This window comes from Zeugodacus cucurbitae, chromosome Y (assembly GCF_028554725.1).
Source record: "Zeugodacus cucurbitae isolate PBARC_wt_2022May chromosome Y, idZeuCucr1.2, whole genome shotgun sequence".
NCBI lineage: Eukaryota > Metazoa > Arthropoda > Insecta > Diptera > Tephritidae > Zeugodacus > Zeugodacus cucurbitae.
Genome location: NC_071673.1, coordinates 8,592,029 through 8,614,297, shown reverse-complemented (window position 1 = coordinate 8,614,297; position 22,269 = coordinate 8,592,029). Strand labels below are relative to the sequence as shown.

At 36.4% G+C, this 22,269-nt stretch overlaps 1 protein-coding gene across 1 annotated transcript; it reads left to right on the top strand.

The window, feature by feature from the left end:
- Positions 1-1,131: 1,131 nt before the first annotated feature.
- Positions 1,132-21,643, top strand: LOC128923496 (uncharacterized). The gene is made up of 2 exons (XM_054235754.1): positions 1,132-3,444; positions 21,155-21,643. Exons 1-2 carry the CDS (start codon positions 1,132-1,134, stop codon positions 21,641-21,643), a joined length of 2,802 nt encoding a protein of 933 aa, XP_054091729.1.
- Positions 21,644-22,269: the final 626 nt, after the last annotated feature.

The following is a 22,269-nucleotide window of genomic DNA, read 5'->3' as shown; positions in this document are numbered from 1 at the left end:
ATGAAGCGAGCAATTCTTCAAGACTTGCAGTGTCTGCTTCATGAACATCATGCGTTGGTCAGGTTGTTTAAGAGTGCTTTAGAGCGCATGCCAAATTATGACTATAAAGTTGTCATCAAAGCAGATAAACGACCATCTGGAACACACCAACGCACATTTAATGCTCCAACAGTAGACGAAGTTGCCATCCTGATTGTTGGTGAACAATTGGAAAAACGCGATATTGTGCTTACACGTCGCGATACTGGGCAACTGCAACAAATATCGGAAACTCATCGATCATATGACGCATTGCAATACCCACTGATGTTTTGGCAAGGAGAAGATGGATATTATTTTAATTTAAAAATGATAAATCCATTGAATGGTAAAGTATCAGTATCTTAATAATGGTTAATGTCTGTATTATTTGCCTTTGAAATGGTTAATTATCAAATTTTTAATTTCAGGTGAAGAAACTACAAAGAAAGTTAGCTCAATGAATTATTATGCATATCGTTTGATGATTCGTCAAAATGCTGACAACTATTTGCTGCGGTTTCGTCGATTGTTTCAGCAGTATTGCGTTGACATGTATGTAAAAATAGAAACGGAACGTTTAACATTTATTAGGTTGAACCAAGCCAAACTGCGTTCTGAGGAGTACATCCATTTACGTGATGCAGTTAGTACTGAAGGAAATGCAGCTAATATTGGTCGATTAACTATTCTGCCGGCGACGTACATTGGTAGCCCACGTCATATGCATGAATATGCACAAGATGCAATGACATATGTTCGTCATTACGGCCGGCCAGATCTCTTTATTACTTTTACCTGTAATCCAAAATTGATAGAAATTACTCAATTGCTGCTTCCCGGACAAACATCAAATGATAGACACGGCATCACAGCACGTATATTCAGGCAAAAAATTCGGTCCCTGATGATCTTTATTGTTAAACAACGCGTCTTTGGAGATACTCGATGCTGGATGTATTCAATCGAATGGCAAAAGCGAGGCCGCCGCACGCACACATTCTTATTTGGTTAGTGGAAAGAATTCAGCCTGACCAAATAGATGATATCATATGTGCCGAGATTCCTGTTCATGAAGTCGATCCAGACCTACATGATGTTGTTACTACTAATATGATTCATGGACCGTGTGGTGCCATCAACCCCCAATCACCTTGCATGGTCGATGGAAAGTGCTCTAAACGATATCCACGGAAATTAACGGCGGAGACTGTCACTGGCAACGATGGGTATCCGCTGTATCGGCGTCGATCACCAGATGACAACGGTCGAACTGTCACAACGAAAGTGAAAAGAATGGATTTCGTTGTCGACAACAGTTGGATTGTTCCATATTCGCCACTTATTTCTAAAACGTTCAAGACACATTGCAACGTTGAATACTGCAATTCAGTTAAGTCCATAAAATATATTTGCAAATATGTTACGAAAGGCAGTGATATGGCGGTTTTTGGATTGCAATCCTCGAATACCAACGATGAAATTTCACGCTATCAAGTTGGTCGTTATGTGAACTGTAATGAAGCGATTTGGCGTATGTTCGCATTTCCCATTCACGAACGTCATTCTACTGTTATAAATTTGCCGGTGCATCTAGAGAATGGTCAACGAGTATATTTCACGGCTTCGAATGCTACGCAACGTGCTGAAACACCTCCAGCAACTACATTGACCAGTTTTTTTGCAATCTGCCAAAGCAATCAGTTTGCACGAACTTTGCTTTACTCGGAGATGAAACGTTATTATACTTGGAATGCTTCATCCAAGAATTTTCAAAGACGGAAGCAAGGTGATGCGGTTTCTGGGTATCCAGATGTGCGTTCTACTGATGCTCTTGGTCGTATGTATACAGTTCATCCAAAGAATGATGAATGTTTCTATTTGCGGTTGTTGCTGGTAAATGTGCGTGGGCCAACTTCATTTGAGACACTACGAACTGTTAATGGTGTAATATTCCCAACATATCGTGCTGCATGTGAAGAATTGAACTTATTAGAAAACGATACCCATTGGGATACGACAATCGCTGAAGCCATTATCTCTGCATCTCCAAGTCAGATACGCACATTATTCGCTATCATAATTTCGACATGTTTTCCATCAAACCCATGTAACCTGTGGCACAAATACAAGGATAGTATGTCAGAAGATATTTTACATCAAAGTCGTGTCAGTTCCAGAAATCACGATATTGAGATGAATGAGGAGATACATAATCGTGCTTTACTCTTGATCGAAGATATGTGCTACCTCATGTGCGGTAATTTATTAATCAGGTTAGGAATGCCAGCGCCAAATCGTGAAATGAATGACGCATTTAATCGAGAATTGGAACGGGAACGTGAATATGATCACCAGGAATTAGATTTAGTAGTTCAAAGGAATGTACCCCTGTTGAATTACCAACAAAAGGAAGTTTATGATACTTTAATGAAGGTAATCGCTGATGAAAATGGTGGTTTATATTTCCTAGATGCCCCTGGTGGAACTGGCAAGACATTCCTTAAGTCATTAGTTTTAGCAACTGTTCGGGCGAGATCCAACATAGCGGTTGCAGTTGCTTCTTCTGGAATAGCAGCCACATTGTTAGAAGGATGCCGTACGGCTCATTCAGCATTCAAATTACCGTTAAATCTTCAAACTATTGAAGAACCAATGTGTAATATTGCAAAACACTCAGCAATGGCCAAATTTTTAGCGACATCGAAAATCATCATCTGGGACGAATGCACAATGGCGCATAAACGTGCATTAGAAGCACTTAACCGAACATTAAAAGATTTACGCAATGACTCGAGATGTTTTGGAGGAGCAATGATTTTACTGTCTGGCATTTTCCGCCAAATACTGCCAGTAATTCCAAGATCTACGGCTGCCGACGAAATAAACGCTTGCCTCAAATCGTCAAATCTATGGCGCTATGTGAAGAAACTGCAGCTGACAACAAACATGAGAGTTACATTGCTTAATGATACATCTGCTGAAGATTTCTCGGAGCAATTGCTGACTATCGGTAATGGTCAAGTACCTGTCGATGAATCGAGCGGATTAATATCATTTCCAAATAATTTCTGTAATTTTGTCTCATCAAAAGACGAACTTATCAACAATGTATTTCCAAATATTATTTCTAACTACAAAAATAATGAATGGTTGAGTGAGCGAGCAATTTTAGCGGCTAAGAATAAAGATGTAGATGACCTGAACTACATAATTCAAAATAAGATCATTGGAACAATGCATTCATTCAAATCTATTGACTGCGTCACAAATGAAGATGAAGCCACCAACTATCCAATTGAATTTTTAAACTCTTTGGACGTACCTGGCTTACCACCGCACAATTTACGCCTAAAGGTTGGCTCCGTAGTAATCATGCTTCGAAACATAAACCAACCAAAACTGTGCAACGGTACGCGTTTGGTGGTTAGTAAATTGATGAACAATGTAATTTACGCTACGATAATGATAGGAAAATTCAAAGGTGAGGAAGTTCTCATTCCGAGGATCCCGATGATCCCAACCGATATGCCGTTTGAATTTAAAAGACTTCAATTTCCGATACGTCTTGCATTTGCCGTGACAATCAACAAATCACAAGGCCAATCCTTAAAAGTTTGTGGTTTAAATCTAGAACATTCATGTTTTTCCCATGGTCAATTATACGTGGCATGTTCACGGGTCGGAAGACCATCTGCGTTGTTTGTTTTTGCGCCTGATAATAAAACAAAAAATGTCGTGTATCACAAGGTGCTTAAGTGAAGAGCAACCTATGTACTAAAATACAGAAATAATAATGAATGATTAATGTAGTTATTTAATTTTATTTTGTATTTTTTCGAATAAAATAAAAAAAAAAAACTGCTTATTTATTGCCATTAAGGCGGAACAAAGTTCGCCGGGTCAGCTAGTAATTTAAATATTTCAAACATATTTTTATGAATGACATTTGTAAAACATATGTTGCCCATAACGTTGCCATATATCATAATAAAATTTTATAGAAATTAAGCATTGACTGTGAAACGCAAACGACTACTCAGTTTGCAACAATACTTAGCTAAGATTTTATTTAGACACAACTTAAGTATGGACTGTGAAACCGGGCATTAGCCATACAAAATTCTATACCTAAATGCCCATAACGTTGCCATATATCATAATAAAATTTTATAGAAATTAAGCATTGACTGTGAAACGCAAACGACTACTCAGTTTGCAACAATACTTAGCTAAGATTTTATTTAGGCACAACTTAAGTATGGACTGTGAAACCGGGCATTAGCCATACAAAATTCTATATCTAAATGCAAATAAATGAAATTTTTTTTTTTGCATTTAGGAAATACTTGCAGAAATCAACTCTGCGATTTCCTAAATTCCTCTGAAATCTCCCAAATTCGAGGAAGATTTACTGGAAAAGAGTGGCAGCATTGCTTATTTGTCTGACCATACATATGTACATAACTTTATTTATTTCACGGATTGTATGTGATTTTTTCTTAAATTTAGAATATTGGAAGTCATAGATTCGTATAATATAAACTTCAAACAACGCATTTTCATTTAATGTTTTTAGCAAGTGGCAGCTTTTGTTATGACAGCCTAAATCCATGAAAATTTAGAAAGAAATATAGCGCCATCTACTGTAACATAGCGCACTTAGCGCCACCAACTGGTGGATAGCTCTTTGCTAATAATAAAGAAATAATTTGCAATAAATAAATAATGCGACTATAAGGAGAGTTATAAACTATCCTACCTTTCAAGTTGGACCAACCTGCACACAGTGTTAAAAATTTCATTAAAATCGGTTCAGTAGTTTAGGAGTCCATCGAAAACAAACAACGTGACACGTGATTTTTATATATTCAGACTAGCTGACCCGGCGAACTTCGCCCCGCCCAATTTTTATTTGAAATAGTTAAAACGCTTTTTGAACTCTGTTTAAGGCCATTTATTTGTATGGAATGTTAATATATTCAGGGAATAACGTCTCTGATCAATATAAATATTTTTGGCGAAGTTCGTTCTTTGTTTTGTTGCGTAGCGTGTAAACAAATAAAGAAGATGGCTCTTCAACACGCTAACATGACACATACATACCTATGTATGTACATATGAAACTGTAAAATTTTGAACTTAAATGATAAATCGATTTGAATCATTCGAATTCTCAGAATGAACATTTCCTCACTTTTAGATTTCTATTCACTACAGTGAAATTATTATTTATGAATAAAGACGGAAACCTTAGTATATACATATGTGGTATAAAAATCCACGGGATTGAGATTTGAACTTGAGGTCAAAATTTTTAAAATTATTGATGAAAATTTTCGTAGAGTTGATAATAAGCACAAATTTTCATAAAATTTTTTTTTTAACAAATAAGTTAATTACAAAATTGTTAGTTGATAACATGTAACATTTAATTTTATAATCTTAGGAAAGATAATTCTTAATTTTTAATAGTAGTATTTATTTTTTTGAATTATAAACATTTTAATTTAACTTAGCACTAATTGGTGCACAATATTTTTGGTTAACCTGTCTCGAGCTAACACAAATAGATTTGATGGTTTTCCCACACGTGAGCATGCAACATATAATTGCCCATTGGAAAAACATGGATTATCCAAATCTAACCCACAAATGGAAATTGTTTGGCCTTGAGACTTATTAATGGACATGGCAAAAGCTAAACGAATAGGAAACTGTAGTCTGTGCATTATTGAGGTTCGATTTTTTTTTCAAAATAAGATTTACTAAATAAAATGAAAAGCAAGCTAATAATACTTACTTTTATTTAATTCGTTTAAAGAGTTTTAAATAATAAAAAGAAAGCAAAGTGTGGCCGAGTCTGATAAATTTTAAACACACGTTTCACGTTAATATATATATATTTTTGGCGTAGGAACCGCTTTAAGCGATTATAGCCGAATCCACCAGAGCGCGCCACTCATTCCTCCTTTTTGCTTTTTGGCGCCAACTGGAAACACCAAGTGAAGCCAGGTCACTTTGCACTTGGTCTTTCCACCGGAGTGGAGGTCGTCCTCTTCCGCGGCTTCTTCCAGCGGGTACTGCATCGAATACTTTCAGAGCTGGAGTGTTTTCTTCCATCCGTACAACATGACCTAGCCAGCGTAGCCGCTGTCTTTTTATTCGCTGAACTATGTCAATGTCGTCGTATAAATCGTACAGCTCATCGTTCCATCGTCTGCGGTATTCGCCGTTGCCAATGTTTAGAGGACCATAAATCTTGCGCAAAACCTTTCTCTCGAAAACCCCAAGAGTCGTCTCATCGGATGTTGTCATCGTCCACGCTTCAGCGCCATACATCAGGACGGGGATAATGAGCGACTTATAGAGTTTGATTTTGGTTCGTCGAGAGAGGACTTTACTTTTCAATTGCCTACTCAGTCCAAAGTAGCACCTGTTGGCAAGAGTGATTCTGCGTTGGATTTCAAGGCTGACATTGTTGGTGTTGTTAATGCTGGTTCCCAGATAAACGAAATTATCTACAACTTCAAAGTTATGACTGTCAACAGTGACGTGGGAGCCATTGACGCGAGTGCGCTGACTGTTTGTTTGATGACAGGAGATATTTCGTCTTGTCCTCATTCACCACCAGACCTATTATTTTTTCCAGCAATAGATTGAAGAAGTCGCACGATAGTGAGTCACCCTGTCTGAAGCCTCGTTTGGTATCGAACGGCTCGGAGAGGTCCTTCCCGATCCTGACGGAGCTTTTGGTGTTGCTCAACATCAGCTTACTTAGCCGTATTAGTTTTGCAGGGATACCAAATTCAGACATCGCGGGATAAAGGCAGCTCCTTTTCGTGCTATCGAAGGCAGCTTTAAAATCGATAAAAAGATGGTGAGTATCGATTCTTCTCTCTCGGGTCTTTTCCAAGATTTGGTGAAAGGTGAATATCTGGTCCATTGTGGATTTTCAAGGTCTAAAGCCACACTGATAAGGTCCAATCAGTTCGTTGACGGTGGGCTTTAGTCTTTCACACAATACGCTCGACAAAACCTTATATGCGATATTGAGGAGACTTATACCACGGTAGTTGGCGCAGATTGTGGGGTCTTCCTTCTTATGGATTGGGCAGAGCACACTAAGATTCCAATCGTCAGGCATGCTTTCTTCCGACCATATTCTACAAAGAAGCTGATGCATGCACCTTATCAGTTCTTCGCCGCCGTATTTGAATAGCTCGGCCGGTAATCCATCGGCCCCCGCCGCTTTGTTGTTCTTCAAGCGGGTAATTGCTATTCGAATTGCTTCATGGTCGGGTAATGGAACATCTATTCCATCGTCATCGATTGGGGAATCGGGTTCGCCATCTCCTGGTGTTGTACTTTCACTGCCATTGAGCAGGTCGGAGAAGTGTTCCCTCCATAATCCCAGTGTGCTCTGGACATCCGTTACCAGATTACCTTCTCGGTCCCTACATGATAATGCTCCGGTCTTGAAACCTTCTGTTAATCGCCTCATCTTTTCATAAAATTTTCGAGCATTACCCATGTCGGCCAACTTTTCAAGCTTTTCATACTCACGCATTTCGGCCTCTTTCTTTTTACGTCTGCAAATGCGTCTCGCTTCCCTCTTCAGTTCTCGATATCTATCCCACCCCGAACGTGTTGTGGTCGATCGCAACGTTGCGAGGTAGGCAGTCTGTTTTCTCTCCACTGCGGAACGACAATTCTCATCGTACCAACTGGTTTTTTGGCGTTGCCGGAGACCAATTGTTTCGGCTGCAGCGGTATGCAATGAGTTTGAGATCTCGGTGTTTGTTTTCATTGGGGAGATTTTTTTTATGTGGTATGTCTCCAGCCCTACGCACAACCGCACAAGCGGGCTTCGCCTTCTCACTTTAGCTCGCCTCCAAACGCATGTCTGTTAGCTACCCAGGGGATACTTGGTCTAAAACCGGAAGTCGTGAGCTGCTTGAGTCATATGCAAAAGAATCGTTCCTGGCCACTCCCAAGTGAATGGCAATCAGAAACTTTCATCACTTGCGTGAACTTCTACATATGACCCCATTGTCCATGGGAAAAACATGGATTATCCAAATCTAACCCACAAATGGAAATTGTTTGGCCTTGAGACTTATTAATGGACATGGCAAAAGCTAAACGAATAGGAAACTGTAGTCTGTGCATTATTGAGGTTCGATTTTTTTTTTTCAAAATAAGATTTACTAAATAAAATGAAAAGCAAGCTAATAATACTTACTTTTATTTAATTCGTTTAAAGAGTTTTAAATAATAAAAAGAAAGCAAAGTGTGGCCGAGTCTGATAAATTTTAAACACACGTTTTACGTTTAATAAATGGTAAATTTTAAACACACGTTTTACGTTTAATAAATTTTAGCTAAAATAAACGTTTGGACTTTTAATATAACAGCATTTGCTTCTATAGCGCCATCTAGTCTAATACAGCGCACTTATTCAATTACCTTACAACGTCAGCCGTTAGTATCACAAATAAGTGTCAACAAATGTATTCTCATATAGCGCCATCTACTGCAATAGCACATATAGCTCTAAATTTAACTCCAAATGAACTCCATACTTATGTTGTGCTTAAGATAAAACAGGAAAATAGTATTTTACACTTAATACTTAGGTTATGCTTAAATGAAAATGGGAGGCTTAAGCAATGCTTAAATAACAGCTGATTTTTGTTTTGAATTTGCTTTGAATTTTCAGCGACATCTTTCGTAGCGTAGGGCAAGTGTCCGTTCGTTTGCACTCAATAACAGCTTATACTTTTCATTCAGTTCTCATAGGTGCTCCGACTCGCTAGTGATGAAATTTGGGGTTCTTTTGTTGTTTTCATCAATTTTTGATATAATTTTCCTCGCAAATTTATGTATTGTCGGTTATAATTCAAATATTTCAAACATATTTTAATGAATGACATTTGTAAAACATATGTTGCCCATAACGTTGCCATATATCATAATAAAATTTTATAGAAATTAAGAATTGACTGTGAAACGCAAACGACTACTCAGTTTGCAACAATACTTAGCTAAGATTTTATTTAGGCACAACTTAAGTATGGACTGTGAAACCGGGCATTAGCCATACAAAATTCTATACCTAAATGCAAATAAATGAAATTTTTTTTTTGCATTTAGGAAATACATGCAGAAATCAACTCTGCGATTTCCTAAATTCCTCTGAAATCTCCCAAATTCGAGGAAGATTTACTGGAAAAGAGTGGCAGCATTGCTTATTTGTCTGACCATATATATGTACATAACTTTATTTATTTCACGGATTGTATGTGATTTTTTCTTAAATTTAGAATATTGGAAGTCATAGATTCGTATAACTTTACCACAAATAATATAAGCTTCAAACAACGTATTTTCATTTAATGTTTTAGCAAGTGGCAGCTTTTGTTATGACAGCCTAAATCCATGAAAATTTAGAAAGAAATATAGCGCCATCTACTGTACCATAGCGCACTTAGCGCCACCAACTGGTGGATAGCTCGTTGCTAATAATAAAGAAATAATTTGCAATAAATAAATAATGCGACTATAAGGAGAGTTATAAACTATCCTATCTTTCAAGTTGGACCAAACTGCACACGGTGTTAAAAATTTCATTAAAATCGGTTCAGTAGTTTAGGAGTCCATTGAAAACAAACAACGTGACACGTGATTTTTATATATTAAGATATATGTATTTTTTTTTTAATGTATATATATATAATACTAGCTGACCCGGCGAACTTCGCCCCGCTCAATTTTTATTTGAAATAGTTAAGCCGCTTTTTGAACTCTGTTCAAGGCCATTTATTTGTATGGAACGTTAATATATTCAGGAATAACGTCTCTGATCAATTTAAATATTTTTGGCGAAGTTCGTTCTTTGTTTTGTTGTGTAGCGTGTAAACAAATAAAGAAGATGGCTCTCCAACACGCTAACATGACACATACATACCTATGTATGTACATATGAAACTGTAAAATTTTGAACTTAAATGATAAATTGGTTTGAATCATTCGAATTCTCAGAATGAACATTTCCTCACTTTTAGATTTGCTGTGTTGAATTAAACTATTCACTACAGTGAAATTATTATTTATGAATAAAGACGGAAACCTTAGTATATACATATGTGGTATAAAAATCCACGAGATTGAGGTATGAACTTGAGGTCAAAATTTTTAAAATTATTGATGAAAATTTTCGTAGAGTTGATAATAAGCACAAATTTTCATAATATAGTTCATTTTTGATTTTATATTCAAGTTTTTAACAAATAAGTTAATTACAAAATTGTTAGTTGATAACATGTAACATTTAATTTTATAATCTTAGGATAGATAATTCTTAATTTTTAATAGTAGTATTTATTTTTTTGAATTATAAACATTTTAATTTAACTTAGCACTAATTGGTGCACAATATTTTTGGTTAACCTGTCTCGAGCTAACACAAATAGATTTGATGGTTTTCCCACACGTGAGCATGCAACATATAATTGCCCATGGGAAAAACATGGATTATCCAAATCTAACCCACAAATGGAAATTGTTTGGCCTTGAGACTTATTAATGGACATGGCAAAAGCTAAACGAATAGGAAACTGTAGTCTGTGCATTATTGAGGTTCGATTTTTTTTTTTTCAAAATAAGATTTACTAAATAAAATGAAAAGCAAGCTAATAATACTTACTTTTATTTAATTCGTTTAAAGAGTTTTAAATAATAAAAAGAAAGCAAAGTGTGGCCGAGTCTGATAAATTTTAAACACACGTTTCACGTTAATATATATATATTTTTGGCGTAGGAACCGCTTTAAGCGATTATAGCCGAATCCACCAGAGCGCGCCACTCATTCCTCCTTTTTGCTTTTTGGCGCCAACTGGAAACACCAAGTGAAGCCAGGTCACTTTGCACTTGGTCTTTCCACCGGAGTGGAGGTCGTCCTCTTCCGCGGCTTCTTCCAGCGGGTACTGCATCGAATACTTTCAGAGCTGGAGTGTTTTCTTCCATCCGTACAACATGACCTAGCCAGCGTAGCCGCTGTCTTTTTATTCGCTGAACTATGTCAATGTCGTCGTATAAATCGTACAGCTCATCGTTCCATCGTCTGCGGTATTCGCCGTTGCCAATGTTTAGAGGACCATAAATCTTGCGCAAAACCTTTCTCTCGAAAACCCCAAGAGTCGTCTCATCGGATGTTGTCATCGTCCACGCTTCAGCGCCATACATCAGGACGGGGATAATGAGCGACTTATAGAGTTTGATTTTGGTTCGTCGAGAGAGGACTTTACTTTTCAATTGCCTACTCAGTCCAAAGTAGCACCTGTTGGCAAGAGTGATTCTGCGTTGGATTTCAAGGCTGACATTGTTGGTGTTGTTAATGCTGGTTCCCAGATAAACGAAATTATCTACAACTTCAAAGTTATGACTGTCAACAGTGACGTGGGAGCCATTGACGCGAGTGCGCTGACTGTTTGTTTGATGACAGGAGATATTTCGTCTTGTCCTCATTCACCACCAGACCTATTATTTTTTCCAGCAATAGATTGAAGAAGTCGCACGATAGTGAGTCACCCTGTCTGAAGCCTCGTTTGGTATCGAACGGCTCGGAGAGGTCCTTCCCGATCCTGACGGAGCTTTTGGTGTTGCTCAACATCAGCTTACTTAGCCGTATTAGTTTTGCAGGGATACCAAATTCAGACATCGCGGGATAAAGGCAGCTCCTTTTCGTGCTATCGAAGGCAGCTTTAAAATCGATAAAAAGATGGTGAGTATCGATTCTTCTCTCTCGGGTCTTTTCCAAGATTTGGTGAAAGGTGAATATCTGGTCCATTGTGGATTTTCAAGGTCTAAAGCCACACTGATAAGGTCCAATCAGTTCGTTGACGGTGGGCTTTAGTCTTTCACACAATACGCTCGACAAAACCTTATATGCGATATTGAGGAGACTTATACCACGGTAGTTGGCGCAGATTGTGGGGTCTTCCTTCTTATGGATTGGGCAGAGCACACTAAGATTCCAATCGTCAGGCATGCTTTCTTCCGACCATATTCTACAAAGAAGCTGATGCATGCACCTTATCAGTTCTTCGCCGCCGTATTTGAATAGCTCGGCCGGTAATCCATCGGCCCCCGCCGCTTTGTTGTTCTTCAAGCGGGTAATTGCTATTCGAATTGCTTCATGGTCGGGTAATGGAACATCTATTCCATCGTCATCGATTGGGGAATCGGGTTCGCCATCTCCTGGTGTTGTACTTTCACTGCCATTGAGCAGGTCGGAGAAGTGTTCCCTCCATAATCCCAGTGTGCTCTGGACATCCGTTACCAGATTACCTTCTCGGTCCCTACATGATAATGCTCCGGTCTTGAAACCTTCTGTTAATCGCCTCATCTTTTCATAAAATTTTCGAGCATTACCCATGTCGGCCAACTTTTCAAGCTTTTCATACTCACGCATTTCGGCCTCTTTCTTTTTACGTCTGCAAATGCGTCTCGCTTCCCTCTTCAGTTCTCGATATCTATCCCACCCCGAACGTGTTGTGGTCGATCGCAACGTTGCGAGGTAGGCAGTCTGTTTTCTCTCCACTGCGGAACGACAATTCTCATCGTACCAACTGGTTTTTTGGCGTTGCCGGAGACCAATTGTTTCGGCTGCAGCGGTATGCAATGAGTTTGAGATCTCGGTGTTTGTTTTCATTGGGGAGATTTTTTTTATGTGGTATGTCTCCAGCCCTACGCACAACCGCACAAGCGGGCTTCGCCTTCTCACTTTAGCTCGCCTCCAAACGCATGTCTGTTAGCTACCCAGGGGATACTTGGTATAAAACCGGAAGTCGTGAGCTGCTTGAGTCATATGCAAAAGAATCGTTCCTGGCCACTCCCAAGTGAATGGCAATCAGAAACTTTCATCACTTGCGTGAACTTCTACATATGACCCCATTGCCCATGGGAAAAACATGGATTATCCAAATCTAACCCACAAATGGAAATTGTTTGGCCTTGAGACTTATTAATGGACATGGCAAAAGCTAAACGAATAGGAAACTGTAGTCTGTGCATTATTGAGGTTCGATTTTTTTTTTTCAAAATAAGATTTACTAAATAAAATGAAAAGCAAGCTAATAATACTTACTTTTATTTAATTCGTTTAAAGAGTTTTAAATAATAAAAAGAAAGCAAAGTGTGGCCGAGTCTGATAAATTTTAAACACACGTTTTACGTTTAATAAATGGTAAATTTTAAACACACGTTTTACGTTTAATAAATTTTAGCTAAAATAAACGTTTGGACTTTTAATATAACAGCATCTGCTTCTATAGCGCCATCTAGTCTAATACAGCGCACTTATTCAATTACCTTACAACGTCAGCCGTTAGTATCACAAATAAGTGTCAACAAATGTATTCTCATATAGCGCCATCTACTGCAATAGCACATATAGCTCTAAATTTAACTCCAAATGAACTCCATACTTATGTTGTGCTTAAGATAAAACAGGAAAATAGTATTTTACACTTAATACTTAGGTTATGCTTAAATGAAAATGGGAGGCTTAAGCAATGCTTAAATAACAGCTGATTTTTGTTTTGAATTTGCTTTGAATTTTCAGCGACATCTTTCGTAGCGTAGGGCAAGTGTCCGTTCGTTTGCACTCAATAACAGCTTATACTTTTCATTCAGTTCTCATAGGTGCTCCGACTCGCTAGTGATGAAATTTGGGGTTCTTTTGTTGTTTTCATCAATTTTTGATATAATTTTCCTCGCAAATTTATGTATTGTCGGTTATAATTCAAATATTTCAAACATATTTTAATGAATGACATTTGTAAAACATATGTTGCCCATAACGTTGCCATATATCATAATAAAATTTTATAGAAATTAAGAATTGACTGTGAAACGCAAACGACTACTCAGTTTGCAACAATACTTAGCTAAGATTTTATTTAGGCACAACTTAAGTATGGACTGTGAAACCGGGCATTAGCCATACAAAATTCTATACCTAAATGCAAATAAATGAAATTTTTTTTTTTTGCATTTAGGAAATACATGCAGAAATCAACTCTGCGATTTCCTAAATTCCTCTGAAATCTCCCAAATTCGAGGAAGATTTACTGGAAAAGAGTGGCAGCATTGCTTATTTGTCTGACCATATATATGTACATAACTTTATTTATTTCACGGATTGTATGTGATTTTTTCTTAAATTTAGAATATTGGAAGTCATAGATTCGTATAACTTTACCACAAATAATATAAGCTTCAAACAACGTATTTTCATTTAATGTTTTAGCAAGTGGCAGCTTTTGTTATGACAGCCTAAATCCATGAAAATTTAGAAAGAAATATAGCGCCATCTTCTGTACCATAGCGCACTTAGCGCCACCAACTGGTGGATAGCTCGTTGCTAATAATAAAGAAATAATTTGCAATAAATAAATAATGCGACTATAAGGAGAGTTATAAACTATCCTATCTTTCAAGTTGGACCAAACTGCACACGGTGTTAAAAATTTCATTAAAATCGGTTCAGTAGTTTAGGAGTCCATTGAAAACAAACAACGTGACACGTGATTTTTATATATTAAGATATATGTATTTTTTTTTTAATGTATATATATATAATACTAGCTGACCCGGCGAACTTCGCCCCGCTCAATTTTTATTTGAAATAGTTAAGCCGCTTTTTGAACTCTGTTCAAGGCCATTTATTTGTATGGAACGTTAATATATTCAGGAATAACGTCTCTGATCAATTTAAATATTTTTGGCGAAGTTCGTTCTTTGTTTTGTTGTGTAGCGTGTAAACAAATAAAGAAGATGGCTCTCCAACACGCTAACATGACACATACATACCTATGTATGTACATATGAAACTGTAAAATTTTGAACTTAAATGATAAATTGGTTTGAATCATTCGAATTCTCAGAATGAACATTTCCTCACTTTTAGATTTGCTGTGTTGAATTAAACTATTCACTACAGTGAAATTATTATTTATGAATAAAGACGGAAACCTTAGTATATACATATGTGGTATAAAAATCCACGGGATTGAGGTATGAACTTGAGGCCAAAATTTTTAAAATTATTGATGAAAATTTTCGTAGAGTTGATAATAAGCACAAATTTTCATAATATAGTTCATTTTTGATTTTATATTCAAGTTTTTAACAAATAAGTTAATTACAAAATTGTTAGTTGATAACATGTAACATTTAATTTTATAATCTTAGGATAGATAATTCTTAATTTTTAATAGTAGTATTTATTTTTTTGAATTATAAACATTTTAATTTAACTTAGCACTAATTGGTGCACAATATTTTTGGTTAACCTGTCTCGAGCTAACACAAATAGATTTGATGGTTTTCCCACACGTGAGCATGCAACATATAATTGCCCATGGGAAAAACATGGATTATCCAAATCTAACCCACAAATGGAAATTGTTTGGCCTTGAGACTTATTAATGGACATGGCAAAAGCTAAACGAATAGGAAACTGTAGTCTGTGCATTATTGAGGTTCGATTTTTTTTTTTCAAAATAAGATTTACTAAATAAAATGAAAAGCAAGCTAATAATACTTACTTTTATTTAATTCGTTTAAAGAGTTTTAAATAATAAAAAGAAAGCAAAGTGTGGCCGAGTCTGATAAATTTTAAACACACGTTTTACGTTTAATAAATGGTAAATTTTAAACACACGTTTTACGTTTAATAAATTTTAGCTAAAATAAACGTTTGGACTTTTAATATAACAGCATCTGCTTCTATAGCGCCATCTAGTCTAATACAGCGCACTTATTCAATTACCTTACAACGTCAGCCGTTAGTATCACAAATAAGTGTCAACAAATGTATTCTCATATAGCGCCATCTACTGCAATAGCACATATAGCTCTAAATTTAACTCCAAATGAACTCCATACTTATGTTGTGCTTAAGATAAAACAGGAAAATAGTATTTTACACTTAATACTTAGGTTATGCTTAAATGAAAATGGGAGGCTTAAGCAATGCTTAAATAACAGCTGATTTTTGTTTTGAATTTGCTTTGAATTTTCAGCGACATCTTTCGTAGCGTAGGGCAAGTGTCCGTTCGTTTGCACTCAATAACAGCTTATACTTTTCATTCAGTTCTCATAGGTGCTCCGACTCGCTAGTGATGAAATTTGGGGTTCTTTTGTTGTTTTCATCAATTTTTGATATAATTTTCCTCGCAAATTTATGTATTGTCGGTTATAATTCAAATATTTCAAACATATTTTAATGAATGACATTTGTAAAACATATGTTGCCCATAACGTTGCCATATATCATAATAAAATTTTATAGAAATTAAGAATTGACTGTGAAACGCAAACGACTACTCAGTTTGCAACAATACTTAGCTAAGATTTTATTTAGGCACAACTTAAGTATGGACTGTGAAACCGGGCATTAGCCATACAAAATTCTATACCTAAATGCAAATAAATGAAATTTTTTTTTTTTGCATTTAGGAAATACATGCAGAAATCAACTCTGCGATTTCCTAAATTCCTCTGAAATCTCCCAAATTCGAGGAAGATTTACTGGAAAAGAGTGGCAGCATTGCTTATTTGTCTGACCATATATATGTACATAACTTTATTTATTTCACGGATTGTATGTGATTTTTTCTTAAATTTAGAATATTGGAAGTCATAGATTCGTATAACTTTACCACAAATAATATAAGCTTCAAACAACGTATTTTCATTTAATGTTTTAGCAAGTGGCAGCTTTTGTTATGACAGCCTAAATCCATGAAAATTTAGAAAGAAATATAGCGCCATCTACTGTACCATAGCGCACTTAGCGCCACCAACTGGTGGATAGCTCGTTGCTAATAATAAAGAAATAATTTGCAATAAATAAATAATGCGACTATAAGGAGAGTTATAAACTATCCTATCTTTCAAGTTGGACCAAACTGCACACGGTGTTAAAAATTTCATTAAAATCGGTTCAGTAGTTTAGGAGTCCATTGAAAACAAACAACGTGACACGTGATTTTTATATATTAAGATATATGTATTTTTTTTTTAATGTATATATATATAATACTAGCTGACCCGGCGAACTTCGCCCCGCTCAATTTTTATTTGAAATAGTTAAGCCGCTTTTTGAACTCTGTTCAAGGCCATTTATTTGTATGGAACGTTAATATATTCAGGAATAACGTCTCTGATCAATTTAAATATTTTTGGCGAAGTTCGTTCTTTGTTTTGTTGTGTAGCGTGTAAACAAATAAAGAAGATGGCTCTCCAACACGCTAACATGACACATACATACCTATGTATGTACATATGAAACTGTAAAATTTTGAACTTAAATGATAAATTGGTTTGAATCATTCGAATTCTCAGAATGAACATTTCCTCACTTTTAGATTTGCTGTGTTGAATTAAACTATTCACTACAGTGAAATTATTATTTATGAATAAAGACGGAAACCTTAGTATATACATATGTGGTATAAAAATCCACGGGATTGAGGTATGAACTTGAGGCCAAAATTTTTAAAATTATTGATGAAAATTTTCGTAGAGTTGATAATAAGCACAAATTTTCATAATATAGTTCATTTTTGATTTTATATTCAAGTTTTTAACAAATAAGTTAATTACAAAATTGTTAGTTGATAACATGTAACATTTAATTTTATAATCTTAGGATAGATAATTCTTAATTTTTAATAGTAGTATTTATTTTTTTGAATTATAAACATTTTAATTTAACTTAGCACTAATTGGTGCACAATATTTTTGGTTAACCTGTCTCGAGCTAACACAAATAGATTTGATGGTTTTCCCACACGTGAGCATGCAACATATAATTGCCCATGGGAAAAACATGGATTATCCAAATCTAACCCACAAATGGAAATTGTTTGGCCTTGAGACTTATTAATGGACATGGCAAAAGCTAAACGAATAGGAAACTGTAGTCTGTGCATTATTGAGGTTCGATTTTTTTTTTCAAAATAAGATTTACTAAATAAAATGAAAAGCAAGCTAATAATACTTACTTTTATTTAATTCGTTTAAAGAGTTTTAAATAATAAAAAGAAAGCAAAGTGTGGCCGAGTCTGATAAATTTTAAACACACGTTTTACGTTTAATAAATGGTAAATTTTAAACACACGTTTTACGTTTAATAAATTTTAGCTAAAATAAACGTTTGGACTTTTAATATAACAGCATCTGCTTCTATAGCGCCATCTAGTCTAATACAGCGCACTTATTCAATTACCTTACAACGTCAGCCGATAGTATCACAAATAAGTGTCAATAAATGTATTCTCATGTAGCGCCATCTACTGCAATAGCGCATATAGCTCTAAATTTAACTCCAAATGAACTCCATACTTATGTTGTGCTTAAGATAAAACAGGAAAATAGTGTTTTACAGTTCATACTTAGGTTATGCTTAAGCACTGAAAATGGGAGGCTTAAGCAATGCTTAAATAACAGCTGATTTTTGTTTTGAATTTGCTTCGAATTTTCAGCGAAATCTTTCGTAGAGTAGGGCAAGTGTCCGTTCGTTTGCACTCAATAACAGCTTATACTTTTCCTTCAGTTCCCATAGGTGCTCCGACTCGCTAGTGTTGAAATTTGGGGTTCTTTTGTTGTTTTCATCAATTTTTGAAATAATTTTCCTCGCAAATTTATGTATTGTCTGTTATCTATATATATAAAAGAAAGTCGTGTTAGTTACACCACTTATAACTCAAGAACGGCAGAACAGATTTGGCTGAAATTTGGTAGGGAGGTAGCTTAGAGCCAGGAGACGGACATAGGATACTTTTTATCCCGTTCGACAGCGTTCCTCTGTGACTTGACATGAACCTCAGTCACTATAAAACGTGGTATAACAAAAAAGAATCAGACTTGGAATAACAAAACGCAAATGACAGCTATGTAATTGACGTAAAATGACAGCTATGTAATGACGTATGGATGACAATTTGATATTTGTAAGAAATCAATATTAAAACTATTTCTATTAAATAAATAATTAACAAGTGGATTGAAGTGAAGTGAAGTTTAATTAATAATGCCGCGACCAAGACGATCGAATCTTTCCCGACAAAGCCGTAATGCAAGAAGAATACAAAATACTGCAAATGAAAGGACTGAAGAAGAACAAGAAATTGCACGTGAACAGCGCCGCAATAGTATGGCTAGACTTCGTGCTTCTCAATCACGAGAGCAAAGTGAAGCAGCCCGTGAAACAGCTCGGTTGGCAATGCAGAATCGTCGAGCGAACAACAGAAGTCAACAAATAGATAATTTGCGACGCAGAACAAGATATTTAGCTGATTTGAATCGAGCTGCGTTTCGATACGATTGCAGCAATGATTACAGATTGCATCCTAGCGTTTGCATTGGGCAAATGGACGTTGTTTGCGAGTATTGTGGTGCATTAAAGTTTTCCGGAGAAACGCCTGGATTATGCTGCGTTAATGGTAAAGTGAAATTGCCAGTGTTGGCTCCGCCACATGAGCCATTGTATTCATTGCTTTGCGGTGAAACACAAGAATCACGCCACTTTCTTGCAAATACTCGAAAATACAATAGTTGTTTCCAAATGACGTCATTTGGGGCAGACATTATGGAAGAAGGAGGTTTTAATCCGACATTTAAGGTATTTATTTTTGTAAAGGGTGATTTTTTAAGAGCTTGATAACTTTTTTAAAAAAAAAAACGCATAAAATTTGCAAAATCTCATCGGTTCTTTATTTGAAACGTTAGATTGGTTCATGACATTTACTTTTTGAAGATAATTTCATTTAAATGTTGACCGCGGCTGCGTCTTAGGTGGTCCATTCGGAAAGTCCAATTTTGGGCAACTTTTTCGAGCATTTCGGCCGGAATAGCCCGAATTTCTTCGGAAATGTTGTCTTCCAAAGCTGGAATAGTTGCTGGCTTATTTCTGTAGACTTTAGACTTGACGTAGCCCCACAAAAAATAGTCTAAAGGCGTTAAATCGCATGATCTTGGTGGCCAACTTACGGGTCCATTTCTTGAGATGAATTGTTCTCCGAAGTTTTCCCTCAAAATGGCCATAGAATCGCGAGCTGTGTGGCATGTAGCGCCATCTTGTTGAAACCACATGTCAACCAAGTTCAGTTCTTCCATTTTTGGCAACAAAAAGTTTGTTAGCATCGAACGATAGCGATCGCCATTCACCGTAACGTTGCGTCCAACAGCATCTTTGAAAAAATACGGTCCAATGATTCCACCAGCGTACAAACCACACCAAACAGTGCATTTTTCGGGATGCATGGGCAGTTCTTGAACGGCTTCTGGTTGCTCTTCACCCCAAATGCGGCAATTTTGCTTATTTACGTAGCCATTCAACCAGAAATGAGCCTCATCGCTGAACAAAATTTGTCGATAAAAAAGCGGATTTTCTGCCAACTTTTCTAGGGCCCATTCACTGAAAATTCGACGTTGTGGCAGATCGTTCGGCTTCAGTTCTTGCACGAGCTGTATTTTATACGGTTTTACACCAAGATCTTTGCGTAAAATCTTCCATGTGGTCGAATAACACAAACCCAATTGCTGCGAACGGCGACGAATCGACATTTCACGGTCTTCAGCCACACTCTCAGAAACAGACGCAATATTCTCTTCTGTACGCACTGTACGCATTCGTGTGGTTGGTTTAATGTCCAATAAAGTAAACTGAGTGCGAAACTTGGTCACAATCGCATTAATTGTTTGCTCACTTGGTCGATTATGTAGACCATAAATCGGACGTAAAGCGCGAAACACATTTCGAACCGAACACTGATTTTGGTAATAAAATTCAATGATTTGCAAGCGTTGCTCGTTAGTAAGTCTATTCATGATGAAATGTCAAAGCATACTGAGCATCTTTCTCTTTGACACCATGTCTGAAATCCCACGTGATCTGTCAAATACTAATGCATGAAAATCCTAACCTCAAAAAAATCACCCGTTACTTACATAGAATGTAGTTAAAGAATAACTTAGTTTATCTATTGGTATGTATTATACTACTCTCCTACAGAAAAAGTGTTTATAACCCAGTTAATACTGTCTGGTTTTTATTTTGTAGATACAAGGACAGGACGAAGATACACAGAATAAATTTTTACAAATATATTTCATGGGCAACATGGAAGAACAACTTGATCGACGCCTAGGGATCAATGCAGGAATGAAGCGAGCAATTCTTCAAGACTTGCAGTGTCTGCTTCATGAACATCATGCGTTGGTCAGGTTGTTTAAGAGTGCTTTAGAGCGCATGCCAAATTATGACTATAAAGTTGTCATCAAAGCAGATAAACGATCATCTGGAACACACGAACGCACATTTAATGCTCCAACAGTAGACGAAGTTGCCATCTTGATTGTTGGTGAACAATTGGAAAAACGCGATATTGTGCTTACACGTCGCGATACTGGGCAACTGCAACAAATATCGGAAACTCATCGATCATATGACGCATTGCAATACCCACTGATGTTTTGGCAAGGAGAAGATGGATATTATTTTAATATTAAAATGATAAATCCATTGAATGGTAAAGTATCAGTATCTTAATAATGGTTAATGTCTGTATTATTTGCCTTTGAAATGGTTAATTATCAAATTTTTAATTTCAGGTGAAGAAACTACAAAGAAAGTTAGCTCAATGAATTATTATGCATATCGTTTGATGATTCGTCAAAATGCTGACAACTATTTGCTGCGGTTTCGTCGATTGTTTCAGCAGTATTGCGTTGACATGTATGTAAAAATAGAAACGGAACGTTTAACATTTATTAGGTTGAACCAAGCCAAACTGCGTTCTGAGGAGTACATCCATTTACGTGATGCAGTTAGTACTGAAGGAAATGCAGCTAATATTGGTCGATTAACTATTCTGCCGGCGACGTACATTGGTAGCCCACGTCAAATGCATGAATATGCACAAGATGCAATGACATATGTTCGTCATTACGGCCGGCCAGATATCTTTATTACTTTTACCTGTAATCCAAAATTGATAGAAATTACTCAATTGCTGCTTCCCGGACAAACATCAAATGATAGACACGGCATCACAGCACGTATATTCAGGCAAAAAATTCGGTCCCTGATGAACTTTATTGTTAAACAACGCGTCTTTGGAGATACTCGATGCTGGATGTATTCAATCGAATGGCAAAAGCGAGGCCGCCGCACGC

Excerpts from the sequence above, each read along its gene's own strand:
- LOC128923496 (XM_054235754.1), top strand. The coding sequence starts at position 1,132 with ATGATTCATGGACCGTGTGGTGCCATCAACCCCCAATCACCTTGCATG. Across the intron at positions 3,445-21,154 it reads GCAACGGTACGCGTTTGGTG|ATACAAGGACAGGACGAAGA; the intron begins GTTAGTAAATTG and ends TTTATTTTGTAG.